Source organism: Triticum dicoccoides, chromosome 2B (assembly GCF_002162155.2).
Source record: "Triticum dicoccoides isolate Atlit2015 ecotype Zavitan chromosome 2B, WEW_v2.0, whole genome shotgun sequence".
NCBI classification, from domain to species: domain Eukaryota; kingdom Viridiplantae; phylum Streptophyta; class Magnoliopsida; order Poales; family Poaceae; genus Triticum; species Triticum dicoccoides.
The window spans coordinates 816,817,067-816,831,561 of NC_041383.1; the positions used below are offsets into that span (position 1 = coordinate 816,817,067).

The 14,495-nt window shown below is 49.5% G+C and overlaps 2 protein-coding genes across 2 annotated transcripts in view; one reads left to right on the forward strand and one right to left on the reverse strand.

Moving 5' to 3' along the window:
- Window positions 1-6,506, reverse strand: part of LOC119361552 (receptor like protein kinase S.2-like) — an 8,652-nt gene extending 2,146 nt beyond the window's left edge. Inside the window, exons 1-6 of the mRNA XM_037626708.1 lie at window positions 6,405-6,506; window positions 1,766-2,030; window positions 1,336-1,570; window positions 1,112-1,262; window positions 697-1,000; window positions 131-270 (exon numbers count right to left, since the gene is read on the reverse strand). Of these exons, the coding sequence (XP_037482605.1) occupies window positions 131-270; window positions 697-1,000; window positions 1,112-1,262; window positions 1,336-1,570; window positions 1,766-2,030; window positions 6,405-6,506 (1,197 nt within the window). The remainder of the gene's footprint in view (window positions 1-130; window positions 271-696; window positions 1,001-1,111; window positions 1,263-1,335; window positions 1,571-1,765; window positions 2,031-6,404) is intronic.
- Window positions 6,507-8,407: 1,901 nt separating this feature from the next.
- LOC119361554 lies at window positions 8,408-12,928 on the forward strand. The gene is made up of 6 exons (XM_037626709.1): window positions 8,408-9,157; window positions 9,358-9,450; window positions 11,050-11,198; window positions 11,634-11,918; window positions 12,286-12,685; window positions 12,719-12,928. The coding sequence occupies exons 1-6, from the start codon at window positions 8,408-8,410 to the stop codon at window positions 12,926-12,928; spliced, it is 1,887 nt and encodes a 628-aa protein (XP_037482606.1).
- Window positions 12,929-14,495: the final 1,567 nt, after the last annotated feature.

A 14,495-nucleotide genomic window follows, 5' to 3' on the forward strand; every position in this document is an offset into this window, starting at 1 on the left:
TCCATGAACAACAATTTTTTCGAAGCAATTAACCGTGCAAAAGGCAGGTGGACTTTGGCAAACCATGCCCCTGATTTGTAAGAGTAATTGAGGTAGATGAAATGTATAAAGGGCATGCACCATTGTTGACGCGCTCGGTGATCTTGAGCTTTTGGTAGATGTACGCACGTAAGAGTGTCATGAGGCCACCATTTGGTGGTGTTGGTGCAAGTATAACAGAACTAATCTCAGGAGGTGGATGCCGATGTGGTGTTGAAGATCCAATGGTGGGTGGTGTTGTTGCAGGTTCAACACCATTTAAAATGGAAGCAGGTGGTGCGGATGGAGTTGAAGGTGGGGGTGATGCTGCAGGATGAACACCATTTGAAATAGAAGCAGGTGACGATGATGGAGTTGAAGGTGGAGGCGATGCCGCAGGATGAACACCATTTGAAATGGAACCAAGTGGTGCAGATGGAGTTGAAGGTGGGGGTGATGCCGCAGGATGAACACCATTTGAAATGGAACCAGGTGGTGCTGATGGAGTTGAAGGTGGGGGTGATGCCGTAGGATGAACACCATTTGAAATAGAAGCAAGTGACGATGATGGAGTTGAAGGTGGAGCTGATGCTGCAGGTTGAATAACATTTGAAATGGAAGAATGTGGTGGTGACGATGGAGTTGAAGGTGGAGGCGATGCTGTAGGTTGAACAACATTTAAAATGGAAGCAGGTGGTGCCGATGGAGTTGAAGGTGGAGGTGATGTTGCAGGTGGAACAACATTTGAAGTGGAAGCAAGTGGCAGTGATGGATCTTTTTCATAATAAGTAATCTTTTCAATTAAAATTCCAGTCTTGCTAAGTTCATCTGTCACATCCGCTATACTTGGCCTTTTATGCCTATCCATGTCCAGGCAGCTCAGTGCAATCTCGGTGCATCTTCTCACTTGTTGGCATTGTGCTTCTAGTGGTTCGGGAGAACTCAATGTTGCTTGCAACCTTTTTCTCCAATTTCCTTGTACCTGTGTAATCCAAGTGTAAAGCTAAATTACAACATAAATTGTAGAGCATGTCATAAGATTATTCAAAATAAACATTATCCATTTGTCCAATTGAAGGGATAGCTTTCTTACCTGATCTAGAAACTCTTGGTACTCCATTTCAGCATATCTGGTGTGGCCGCCAGGCCCTGCAATTATCTTGGTCATTACAACACCCAAGCTGAATATGTCAAACTTCTTTGAGACTACATTTCCATATAAGTATTCCGGTGGCATGTATCCACTGCATATCGAGACATAAATATTATAGATATATCCTTTAGAAATTAGTTCACTACTAGGAGGCATTTACTTACAACGTTCCTGCAATAGCACTTTGAGTCACCCTGCAGGTTTGGTCTTCGCTGTAGAACTTGGACAACCCAAAATCTGCAAGTTTTGGGTACATGTTTACATCTAGAAGTATATTTTCTGGTTTTATGTCCATGTGGTAAAATGGCTTTTCCAATCCTTCATGAAGGTATTTTAAACCTTCACAAGACCCTTTCATAATTTTGTAACGTGTTTGCCAATCAAGTCCACTACATTCATCTGCAAATTTATTATACAAAGAGAGAATCACACATCATGACATTTTTCTTCACATGCTTAATAACTACTCCCTACGTAAACAAATATAAGAGTGTTTAGATCACTAAAGTAGTGCTCTAAACACTCTTATATTTATTTACGGAGGTAGTACTATGTATTAGTATACTTGAAGACTGAAGTGGAATGACCTCATACCAGACAGATGATTCTGAAGGCTTCCCATGGGCATATACTCGAAGCAAAGTGCTTTATGTTTTTCTTCAGTAAAAATAATGCCTCCTTGCAACTCGCTATTATATTGATGTTGTGTTTCATAGCAATAGGCAATTAACCGTACAATATTTGGATGGTTTAACACCATAAGGTTCTCAAACTCACGTTTGAATTGTACATCATCAATTGTTTGTATGGTATTATAGAGCATCTTCACAGCAATCTCTTGTCCGTCGTCATGCACACCCTACTCAAGATGTATTATCAACAGTACTGAACATCAATCATATGAGGACAAGTAGAAAATGTAAGTATGAAGCTTTCTTTGTTGGTTATGTGTCATAAAAGATGAATCTGTTGGAGCTGTTCTTTTGCAAAGGCTTGTTGGGATTACATATGTCCACACATGACAACAAATTCATCAGTTGATGAAGCATTCTTTGATATCAGAGATAAGTTCTATATGCCTTTCTTCAGGGAGATCATTTCTAGCTTCTTATAGGGTATTTGAATAATTCAGAATAGTAAGATTTTGAGAGTAGAGGAGCCATATTTTTTCAAATTGAAGCCCCATCTACAAACATGAGCTATGTTCATGGTTTGTCTTTTTGTGGTGCCTTTTACAGCCCTCCTGTACACCCGTAGTTATTTTTGGTTAGTTTTCTGCAGTTATGCCACTAGCTCGTTTCGTGGTGCGCCTTCGACCCATGTGTCATCAGTTGCAAGTGTTTCTTCATCCTTGCAAAATGCATGGGCATATCACGGGCATTTGGACCAGAACTCGAGAAGGTCTTGGCATCCATCTTTTTTAGACCCCCTCGTCCACCCCCGTGGGCGACCATCGGAAACCCTAGACACCGTCGGGCATTTCTCCCTGCCTACCCCCTCCCCCCCACCGCCAGCAGTGCCGCCAAGCGAAGCCTGGCCAGTAGGGGCGGCGACGAGGCCTATCTCCCCTACGCACGAATTGGCTGGTGCGGGAGGCCTGTTCGTGATGAGGTGCAGGACTACCATGGGTGCGGTGGTGCTGAGGGCGGATCCTAGCTGCGGCGTGTGCGACGCTTCAACGACTGGCGTCCACGCTCGCGACGCGGACTGGCGGCTACATGAGGGCCGGGATCTGGTGGCTGCGTGAGTCATCGCGTTTGGGTCAGATCCTTCGTGATCTGGTGCTCGGACGCCGTCGGCCAGCGCGGGGTGGTGGTGCTCGTCGTTGCCCGGGTCGGATCTTTTGGATCTGGCGCCTGGATGGATCTGCGCCAGATTCTCTCCTCTATCTTCCATTTGGTGGGTTGAGCCCCATGGTGCATTCTTCCCCCGTAGGTTTTGTGTCTCAGCTCGTGGCTAGATCCGGAGCTAATAGAGGTTGGCGGTACAGGTTGAGGACCGGAGGAAACTTTGGTCGGCTAGCTCGACCTAGCATCAGCGACGACTTTGGTGTCGTTAGTTCCCTGGAGGCGAACCCGAGGTCCCTCTTATCGACCTCCGACCCGCTCCCGGAGGAAATTCCAAAATCGGTCTTGGATTGGGCGGCGGCGGGGCCCTGCACATCGTTTCCTCCATGGAGGCGCTGTCTTGGAAGGCTTGGGTATTCAGGGGAGAGGTACGGGGAGAGGTACTATGGGTGGTGGGCTCTGCGTGACAGCTCCAGCAGCGGCAACGGTGTGGAGGTTGGCAGGAGGAACGGCGTTGGATCTACCGTGTCGACAATGAGGAGTATTGGCGGCATGGTGCAGCTCGATCTCGATGACGTATGTGTCTGGATGGACGAGGGAAAGGCGGTGGGGCCGTGGCAGCGTCGACGACATGCCTGGCAAGGTCATTGCATCAGTACCTGCTCTGAAGATGGATCGATGAAAGACGACGACGATGACCCATGAGAGCGTGTTGGACCGGTTTGTGCCCCAGACCTGGTATGTGGCTTGGTTGGGGCCTTCGGCTTGAGATGTTAGGCTTAGGTGAGAGGTCTGGGTATTCGGCTCAGCATTTCTGTATCCCTTCATCAAGTGGATAGGAGTAGCGACAAATGTTGCCAAGATGTCGAATTCACACATATTGATGTACTACTTTGTAAGGTCGTCATGAATAATTATTAAAATGGTTGCATGCATCTCCCAGATGCAGAGGCCGGGGGGTCATCTTCCTTTTGTAAAAAATGATCATGGGCATTTCAAAAAATTCGCATGGTCAACAAGTAGAACTCAGAAAACTATTCCTGAGTAGACAAAATAGAAGCAGCTGACATTTCTGGCTTCTGAGGAGTGTGTGGCAGAATTGAGAAACCATTTTAGTTTTAGTTTCTTGTTGATTCTTTTTTGTATTAAATACTTCAAATTAATGAAGAAGGTCGCAAAGCGAGCTGTCAGTGAAGCAAGGGGTCGAGCGTATGAGGGCCTCTACCAACGGCTAGGCATGAAGGAAGGCGAAAGGGGTATCTATAAGATGGCCAAGATCCGCGAGAGGAAGACGGAGGATGTTCGCCTAAGTCAAATGCATCAAGAATGAAGCATACCAACTCCTGGTAAAGTACGAGGAGATTAAGCATAGATGGCAGGAGTACTTCGACAAGCTGTTCAATGGGGAGATTGTGATTTCTACCATCGAACTGGATGACTCATTTAATGAGACCAGCGTGCGTTCTGTGCGGCGAGTCCAGGAGTCTGAGGTTAAGGAGGCTTTAAAAATGATGAAAGGAGGCAAGGTGATGGACCCTGATTGTATCCCCAATGAGATGTGAAAAGGCCTCGGGGACATCTATACCCATATATAGTATGCGAATAACTTTGAAAGATGGTCGTTGGATGAAGCGAATCTGACGGTGCAGAGATGGCAAATCTGAACACTACTAGCCATTGGATATCATCTACATTCCACCAGATTCTGCCGCATGTACAATCTAGAAGATTCCATGGTTGAACTTAAGCATAATGCACAAATCTCAAAACACAAGCACTTCTCCTTTGTTCTAGAATCATCCGTATCATAATTGCCCAACTTTTTTTCTAAATGAATTGTCATTATTTGTTTTTTACTTTATGCTTTACTATGCACAATTCCATGAATCTTAAAATAAATTAACTTTTTAATAAAACTAATTGATTTTGAATGAGATGAACTATAAGAATTAAACGAATATCTACATCATGCATATATGACTCAAGCTTATATGTTGTAGTGTGGTATTTATTTATAATTTGGTTGCCAAATCTCATGCGTGCAATGCATGTGTACCTTACTAGTAGCGATAGTATGGCTAACCAAACTTTTCAACCTCATTTTTCGGTTAAAGAAGATGCCAGAAGAGTGGAGACGGAGTATATTAGTACCAATCTTCAAGGACAAGGGAGATCTTTAGAGTTGTACTAATTACCGTGGAATTAAGCTGATGAGCCATACAAGGAAGCTATGGGAGAGAGTCAATGAGCACTGCTTAAGAAGAATGACAAGCGCGACCAAAAATCAGTTTGGTTTCATGGTCGATCATGGAAGTCATTTTCTTGGTACGACTTCTTATGGAGAGATACATAGAGAAAAAGAAGGACTTGCATATGGTGTTCATTGACTTGGAGAATGCCTACGATAAGATACTGTGAAATGTCATGTGGTGGGCCTTGGAGAAACACAAAGTCCCAGCGAAGTACATTACCCTTATCAAGGTTATGTACGATAATGTTGTGACAAGTGTTTGAACAAGTGATGTCGAAACTGATGACTTCCCGATTAAGATAGGACTACATCAGGGGCCAACATTGAGCCCTTATCTTTTTGCGTTGGTGATGGATGAGGTCACAAGGATATACAAGGAGATATCCCGTGGTGTATGCTCTTTGAGGATGATGTGGTGCTAGTTGACGATAGTCGGACGGTGGTAAATAGGAAGTTAGAGTTATGAAGACAAACCTTGGAATCAAAAGGGTTTAGACTTAGCAGAACTAAAACCGAGTACATGATGTGCGGTTTCAGTACTACTAGGCGTGAGGAGGAGCTAAAAGGCAAGTTCTACAGGACGGCGGTTCGACTTGCAATGTTGTATGGCACTGAGTGTTGGCCGACTAAAAGGCGACATGTTCAGCAGTTAGGTGTGACGGAGATGCGTATGTTGAGATGAATGTGTGGCCACACGAGGAAGGATCGAGTACGGAATGATTATATACGAGATAGAGTCGGGGTAGCACCAATTGAAGAGAAACTTGTTCAACAACGTCTGAAATGTTTTGGGCATATTCATCGCAGGCCTCTAGAAACTCCAGTGCATAACGGACGCCTAAAGCATGAGGACAATGTCAAGAGAGGTCGGGGTAGACCGAATTTGACACGGGAGGAGTCCGTAAGAGAGATCTGAAGGGTTGAAGTATCACCAAAGAATTAGTTATGGACAGAGGTGCGTGAAAGCTTGCTATCCATATGCCCGAAGCATGAGTTGGTCGCGAGATTCTATGGGTTTGAGCTCTAGCCTACCCCAACTTGTTTGGGAGTGAAAGACTTTGTTGTTGTTGTTGTTGTTGTTGTTGTTGTTGTTGTTTTTGTTGTTGTTGTTGTTGTTGTTTGTACTTCAAATTAATGAAACTTCCATTGAGGTTTTTCTCTACTGTAGAACTCATAAAATAGTCATCAATCTTACCTTGTAAACTTTTCCATATCCACCTTGACCAAGTAGTTGCTCCTCGGAGAAATTGTTTGTAATCTTCTCCAATAATCCCATCGGTAAACTTGTCGGCTTCATGGCTTCACAATCTCTGCTGGTCAAGTTAAATCAAAGTTTTAAATAGCCAGCTATAGCAGAAGCTCCGCTATAGCGGTTTGAGTAGGGTGCCGCTAAATGACCCGCTATGGGAATCATGTACAATTATCCGAAAAAGATATGAAATAGCCGGGTATAGCTCCGCTATAGCTGATTTAAAGGACCACCGCTATTTGGCATAGCTCACTATTTAAAACAGTTAGTTAAATCCTTATGCAGCACGACCATTTGGCAGCATATTTAAATTAAGAATTAGCGAATCCATATATTGATCGATATGCAGGTCGATCCAGCGCCAAAGTGCATAGCATTGCAGCGCATCAGGATGGTGAAATAACTACAAACAGAAAAAATCTGGATCGAGTGAAATCACCAGATTTATTAAGCTAGCTGCATCAGAACCTGCAGCAATCTGGAACTGGAGCTTGCTTGGGGAGGACCAAAAAAAGAACCCAGTACTAGTGTGCTTCTAACCTGGAACTGGAGCTGGAGCCAGAGCAATGGAGGCCTGCCTCCTGTTGTGGTGTTCTATCGCGGCCTCCAGGAGATGCCATTATTAGACTTGCTTTCCACGGAGAGGGGAGAAATTAAGATGGGCGTCGGTGTGTAATGGATCCTTATATTCGGAAAATGGTTCACATGGCCACAGCAACCAATTCATTATTTTATGATGATTACACGCTGGCGCCCACATGATGGTTGTACAGCATCTTTGTCAACGCATTGCGGCAAAAAAAAAAACATCTTTGTCAACGCTAACGGTTGGGTCTGGAGGACGTCTACATTTGATTTTTATTTTATTTACAGCACCTGCAGAAAATTGTCAATTTGCGAGCAGCACAATGTACCTGCAAAGAGTTGGAGTTAATGGTACGCGAATGAATACAAGGGCCAGCAGGTACATAAAACAGACTCAAAAGATACAACACTAGCACTCAAAAAATGGCAGAAAAGATACAAGCGTAACTGCAGCAAACCTATGACATTGAATAAGCGGCAGAAAAGGGAAATGATTTGTCCTCAAAGTGAAGCGGCAAATATTAATTACATATTAAAAATTTAAACTGTCATTCTTGAGCTTGGAAAAGCATAAGGTTTCAAGAGATCGCAGAAAGGTTAGAGTGCTTACCAATCCATTCAATAGCCTTCTCGTTGCAGCAGGCTTGTATCCCCGCTCGACATATCCTCCATACCTCTGCACTAGAGAAAAAATGGCTGTTTGGGTGAAGGCAGCACCAAGAACAAGGTTCATCTAATAAGAACAAGTTCATCATTTCGCATTAGCGTGACTGTCCTTGTGATTCAATTGAGATGTCCTCTTAATTGGACTGAGCATAGCTTTCTCTTTTTCTAGTCCCCTCTCTGTTTTCTCTTCTTCAGATTCCCTCTTCACCTTTTTCATTTTCCAATTCTTGCTTTTTTTAGAAAAGGAGGATGACCCCCGGCCTCTGCATCTGGGCGATGCATACGACCATTTTATTAATTATTCTCACAAGATCTTACAAAATCATACAACAGCAAGACTAAAGCCACCGTCTAAGCAACAACTGTCGCTACACCTATCAAATCGATGAAGGGGCGCTGATAGTCTGGGCCTAATACCAATCAGACATCGCAGCCAAATCTAAACATCTAAGCCCTGAGGCCCCAACCAGGACGCCTGCCGGGTATGGGGCACCTACCGATCCGGCGCACTCCTCAACCAGGACGCCTGCCGGGTATGAGGCCGTCGCAGCCACCTGCCACCAATCCATCTTCAGAGCTGTATTGTTGCATCTACCTTGCACGGTCTAGCTACCATCGACACCACCACGACGCCAGACAGCTTCCTCCTCCTGCGCGAGTCCATCTCCGCGCATCGGACACCGAGACTCGACTGCGCCATGCCGCCGAGACCCACCGTCGATGATACTGTTGATGCCACACCGCTCCACCTACATGCCATCTCGCGTCGACTCCGAACTACCAGCAACTCCACCACCCTGTGCAATCCTCGGCCGACGCCTTCAGGAAGGAACACGATACCAAAGTACCATCGTCGGCCAAACAGAGGAACAGAGGCTTTTGCCTGCGCTCATGGCAGAGGTGGGGGGCGTATGATCCACACCGAAGCCTCCAGGAAGGTAATCAGCGCCGAGGGCGTCAACTTTGGTGCGGCCGCCCATGCCGGCCTGGAGTTTCGCCCGGATCCATGCCCACCCGCCAGATCCGTCCAGGCAAAATTGGCGTCGACCGAAGTCGCTACCGTAGCCAGCACGAACCGGAGTAGATCGAGTTGGAGACGATGCCTCCCATGGAACTCCGGGCGGCAATCGAGGAGCCGCCGTAGCGCCGCCGCGTCCACGCCGCCCACTCAGCCGTGGAAGGCCCCCGTCTGCACCCGCGGGTGCCGCCCGCCAGGCAGGCCGCACCGCGCGCCACCGATCGAGGCCGCCGCCGCGAGATCCCCGCGCCGCTTGGGGCACCGGCGGTCAGATCTGAAGCAAATCGACCACGACCACCATAGGCGCGCCCCGAACAGCCCCCCACGCGACCACCGAGGGAAGCAGCTCCTGTCGTCGCCCCCTCAGCCCTCGCTGGCGCGCCCCATTGCTAACGCGCCGCCAATTGCCGCCGAACGCCACCCGCGCCAGGTCCGCTGCTGCGGGGAGAAGAGATCCCGCTGCCGCCGACGCCAACCGGGCTTTGCCCGGCGGCGGTGGGCAGGAGAGGTGGGAGAGAGGGCCGAGGGCTCTTGGAGGCTCTCTTTCCAATTCTTGCTTGGCTTCCCCCAACTGCGCTTCCTTCTGAGCTTTCTTATTTTCAAGATCTAATTTGTCACTGTTCTGTTCAGTGTGAACGCATGAAAAATCTCATAAAGTTTTGGAGCGCCGTGACCACTGCAACAACACATGTAATGTTCTTGCATTGTACAGAATCACCAAGAGTAAGTATAATGCACCAGTCCTTTTTTGCTTTTACTGCAACGCCGTATTAAGTATTAAGAGAGAACTCCACATTACAACTCTCAACTAACCATTCGGTTTAATTTTCAACCTCGAACTTCAAAACCGGTCAACCTATACCTAACTAACCACGCAGTTCAGGAATCTACCCTCCACGGTTTTGACTCGATCAGGCAGTTTTGACTGCGTTGACTGCTGACTAAGCACTACAACCTCACCTTTTGACCCCCTCCTTATATGTAGGACCACCCAGAAAAAAGTAAAAGTATATAAATAAATCTCCCCTCTCTTTCCTCGGCACCAACGGTAGCAGGGCACATCCATCTGCGTTGTGGCTTCCCTGCCACCGCTGGTCGAGAGTGGAGCAAGCTCAGGAGCTCCTCCTGTCCACCGTTAGACGCTGTCAGGTCAACTCCACCGCGCGACCCTATCATGTCCGTCCCCGTTCGTTTGGGGTGAAACGGACAAACGAGACGGCCCAGCGCGCGGGCGCAAACGGACTTTTGTCCGTTTTGTGTCCGCTACCATATACGGAAAAGAAAATATCGATAACTACACGTGCATACCTCTGAAAAAAGTCACAAGGAAAATAACAAATTTCTCATCACGAGAGTGAGAGAAAGCGAGCGAGAGAGAGAGAGAGGGAGAGAGAGAGGGAGAGGGAGGAGAGAGGGAGAGAGAGATGCTTTAGGAATAACCATATTCAACAAACATTTTTTGTTGTTTTGTGTGAACACCGAGGCCATCGCCGGCGAGGGTGAGAAGGAGGATAAGCGGCAACACAAATATGATACCTCGCAAAAATAAAGGAGATGGACCTATTGTGATCTTGAGTGATGGTTATCGATTTAAGAGTGTGTGTTATGTTTTCTCTCCCGTTGCAACGCACGGGCTCTTTTGCTAGTACCTAACTAACCACGCAGTTCAGGAATCTACCCTCCACGGTTTTGACTCGATCAGGCAGTTTGCGTTGACTGCTGACTAAGCACTACAACCTCACCTTTTGACCCCCTCCTTATATGTGGGACCACCCAGAAAAAGTAAAAATATATAAATAAATCCCCCCTCTCTTTGCTCGGCACCAACGGTAGCAGGGCACATCCATCTGCGTTGTGGCTTCCCTGCCACCGCTGGTCGAGAGTGGAGCAAGCTCAGGAGCTCCTCCTGTCCACCGTTAGACGCTGTCAGGCCAACTCCACCGCGCGACCCTATCCTGTCCGCCCCCATCCGTTTGGGGTAAAACGAACAAACGAGACGGCCTAGCGCGCGGGCGCAAACGGACTTTTGTCCGTTTTGTGTCCGCTTTCGACCCATCCTCGGCCCAAACTTGCGCCGGTTTTGGGGTGAAATGGACAGCGCGCGGACGGGCGGGATGCGCGCGCTTGTCCGCCTCTGGCCCGCCTGTCGGTGGGAGAAACCAACCCCCCCACCCCACGCCCATTTGGCGCCATTTGCCCCAAACCCTCCCACGTCCCTCCCGCCGCCCCCTCTCTCCCCCGTCCATGGCCGACGCCCCGCCGAGTTCCGGCGGCCTGGCCGTCTACCCACCCGCAAAGGTGAAGAAGAAGGCGCCAAGGAAGCCGCGGTCGGAGTGCACGCCGGAGGAGATCGCCAAGTTGGACGCGGAATCGGCGAAGAGGAGGGAACGGAGAGCGGTCGTCAAGGTCAATGCCGCCGCGGCCAAGAGAGCCGCCCAGCACAAGGAGCTAGAGGCCGCGCGGCGCAAGGCCGCTGCCGACGAGAAGGAGGACCTCGTCAACAAAGCGCACGCCATCCTCATGCTTGGCATGGGCCGTCCTGCCAGGTTCCCTGCAGCGGCCGTCGGCCCGGCAAGCACCGGTTCATCGGTCGCCCGGCCTACGCACTGCCAGTCACCGACGTCGCGCACCACGCCCATGTCGCCCGGCTTCCCTCCGTCAAGGCACGACGGCCAGACCCATTTCTCGGGGTCGCCGGAGGTGGGCTTGTTCGCGCCGTCCACACCGCGCCCCGCGTCCGTCATCGGCCTCAACGTCACGCCCGGGTCCAGCAGCCGCGGGCGGCCGTCCGTCGAGATGCTAAGAAAGCAGGCACGGGCACCGTTCACGGGCACCATGCCGGCCCCCCGCGTCTTGTTTGACGGAATGCCAACCCCAACGCCAGCGGTCGACGACCCCTTCTACCACCGGTACATGGAGGACGTGATCTTCGATGGTGGGCATGGCCGTACCTACGACCCCGAGGAGATCCAAAGTCAGGATGGCCGCGCCGAGTACGTCCCCGATGAAGAGGCCGACGACCGTGCTGACTACGACCATGGTGACTCATGGCATGAAGATGATGACATCTATGTCGAAGGTGATGCAGAAGAAGAAGAAAGCAATGACGTTGATATTAGTGGTGCGTCATTGTTCATTGACAAGCTCACCCAAGGAGCGGAGGCACAAAAGAAGAGGAAGAGCATTCGCACGGGATCATACACACAAGATGAAGACAAGTTGATTTGCCAAGCTTGGATGGAGATTAGCCAAGATCCGAGGAAGATGTTTTTTGGACGAGAGTCCACAAAACATTCCATGAAAGGAAGATGTTTGAGCCCTACCAAATTACAAGCAACCGTGGCATTGGCTCGATTCAAAAAAGATGGTTGTTCATCCAACAAGAGTGCAACAAGTATTGCGCCGCATTTGAGAGCGTTGAAGCACGGCCCGTGAGTGGTCTCGGCGTTGGGGACATGGTATGCTCTCCTCTTTTTCTAGCCCTTTCCTTGTTACGGCCATGAGACTACGACCGTGTATATGTTTTGCATGTTCACTTGTTGTTGATCATGTGGTGTAGGCATTTCAATCTTTGGAGGCATTCAAGGCCCGGCACAATGACAAGCCATTCACTGTTACGCATTGTTGGACGATCATCAACAATTGCCCTAAGTTCAAGGATCAATACCGTGAACTTCAAAGAAAGAGAGGCATGAAGACGGTCAAGTTCGCCGGAGGTGGGGATGGCGAGGCGTTGAAGAGGCCGAGGGGCAATACCAACTCCAAGGTGGACGACATACGTGACGCCTCATCCATGGCCTTGCATGAGACTTTGCATGGCATGGTGTCCCAAAAGGATGTGAGGGACGAGAAGAAGCGGCAAAGCAAGGACGAGCAAATGAAGCAATACCTAGACCATCAAAGACAGAAGCTTGAGATGGAGGAGGTGGCCAAGAGGAGGAAGATCGACATGGAGGAGGTGGCCCGGCAAAGGCAGCTCGACATGGAGGAGGCGGCCAGGCAAAGGCAGCTCGACATCGAGGCCGACAACGTCAAGGCCAGGCAGAGGCAGCTCGACATCGAGGCCACCAATGCCGCCACCAAAGCGAAGGAGGTAGCCCTTGCGATCATGAGCGTGGACTTGTCGAAGATGAGCGACAAGACGAGGGCCTGGTTCGAGGCCAGGCAGAAGGAGATGCTCGACGCCGAAGGCCTGAACTAGGTCGTCCGATCGGCGTGGCCGTTCTTTTTTGAGGCTGGCATGGGTGCCGCCCTCCCGTCGGGCCGCTGGCTGTGTTGCCGGCGAGGAGAACTATTCATTTTGGAGGCTGGCTGTGTTGCCGGCCACTGGCTGTGTTGCCAGCCAGGAGAACTATTCATTTTGGAGGCTGGCTGTGTTGCCGGCCGCTGGCTGATGCCGGCGATGGACGTGTAGGCCGCTGGCTCTGTTGCCGGCGTGATGAACCGGGGCCGCTGGCTTGAAGCATTCGAAATGTTGCTTTTAGTTTTTTAAGTAGACGCGGACAGGATGGGGCAAATGGATGTGGCCGCGCGCTGGGCGCACGGCCACCGCATCCCAGGACACGCCCGGACACGACCCCAAACCCCTACCCAAACGGACAGAATCCGGACAAAGTGGACGTCCGTTTGGGGTCGCGTAGTGGAGTTGGCCTCAAGGAAGGACCCCGCTGGCTACCGTTGCTTGGCAGTGATCTAGGGGACACGTCATCACCCGCCACGGGAAGGACACCAGGGAGCGGTGGCAGTGCACCTGTACCTCCCTCGTGGGGTTGGAGAGCTGTTGTCGCCTGTGCTACCTAGGTGCCTTTCCACAGCTACACGTGCGCAGCTCGCTTCGAGGGAGGTGCGGGGCCGGGCAAATTTGTCAATTTTGTCCTGTGGACGAAATCAATTTACAAAATGAACTAGGTGTGAAACTATTTCACACACTTGATCCTTTTGTGTAGCGCCCGCGACGCCGTCGCGACACTCTACGGTGCAGCGCCTAGCTAGCGGGCGTTGCACGCCAGTTCACCGTGGCAGCCCTAGGCCCCACACCTAGCTGTGCAACGCCTCGGTGCTAGGCGCCACACAATGTGCAGCGCCTATGAGTAGGGAAGGGGGGCAGCTGGATAAGTCACAGTGCAGCGCCCAAGCGCTAGGCGCTGCACTTTAAATGTGTAGCGCCTAAAGCTTAGGCGCTACACATTTAAAGTGCAGCGCCTAGCGCTTGGGCGCTGCACTGTGACTCATCTGGCTGGCCCCCCCTTCCCCACTCCCGCCACACCACACACTCTCCCACTCTCAACCCGAGCTTTGCCCCCTCTCCCACTCTCTCCCCCTCTCAAATCCTCTCCCAAATCTTGCAAATCTGAAGAATTTATCCGTAGATTTCGAAGTCAAACCCTCCCTCAAGGTAATCTTCTTCGATCCCCTTGTTTTGATCCAAGTAATGTTATCAAATTGCTCATTTTTTGCTAGTTTGGGGAAACCCTAGTTTTGTTTGGATCTAGAGGTTTGCATGGAGATGTGAGATATTTGTTTGGCAATTTCCTATGATTAGGCTTTGTTAGTATGTTAGGGTTATTCTTATGGGTGTTCTTATGTTGGTGCTAGGGTTAGGTTTTGGGCTAGGGTTATGGTTTTGGTTGGGGTTATGGTTAGGGTTAGGGTTGTTGTTTAATATATATATTAGGGTATGTATCCTTGGATTATTACTCATGGAAGCAATGTTACCTTGTGTTCTTTGAATGCTTATAGGGATGGAAAGAACATGTGTGTTTGTTCAT

Coding starts and splice junctions, on each gene's coding strand:
- LOC119361554 (XM_037626709.1), top strand. CDS start 8,408: ATGCCGCCGAGACCCACCGTCGATGATACTGTTGATGCCACACCGCTC. Junction 9,158..9,357: donor CCGAACGCCACCCGCGCCAG/GTCCGCTGCTGC, acceptor TGTTCTGTTCAG/TGTGAACGCATGAAAAATCT. Junction 11,919..12,285: donor AAGAGGAAGAGCATTCGCAC/GGGATCATACAC, acceptor TCATGTGGTGTA/GGCATTTCAATCTTTGGAGG.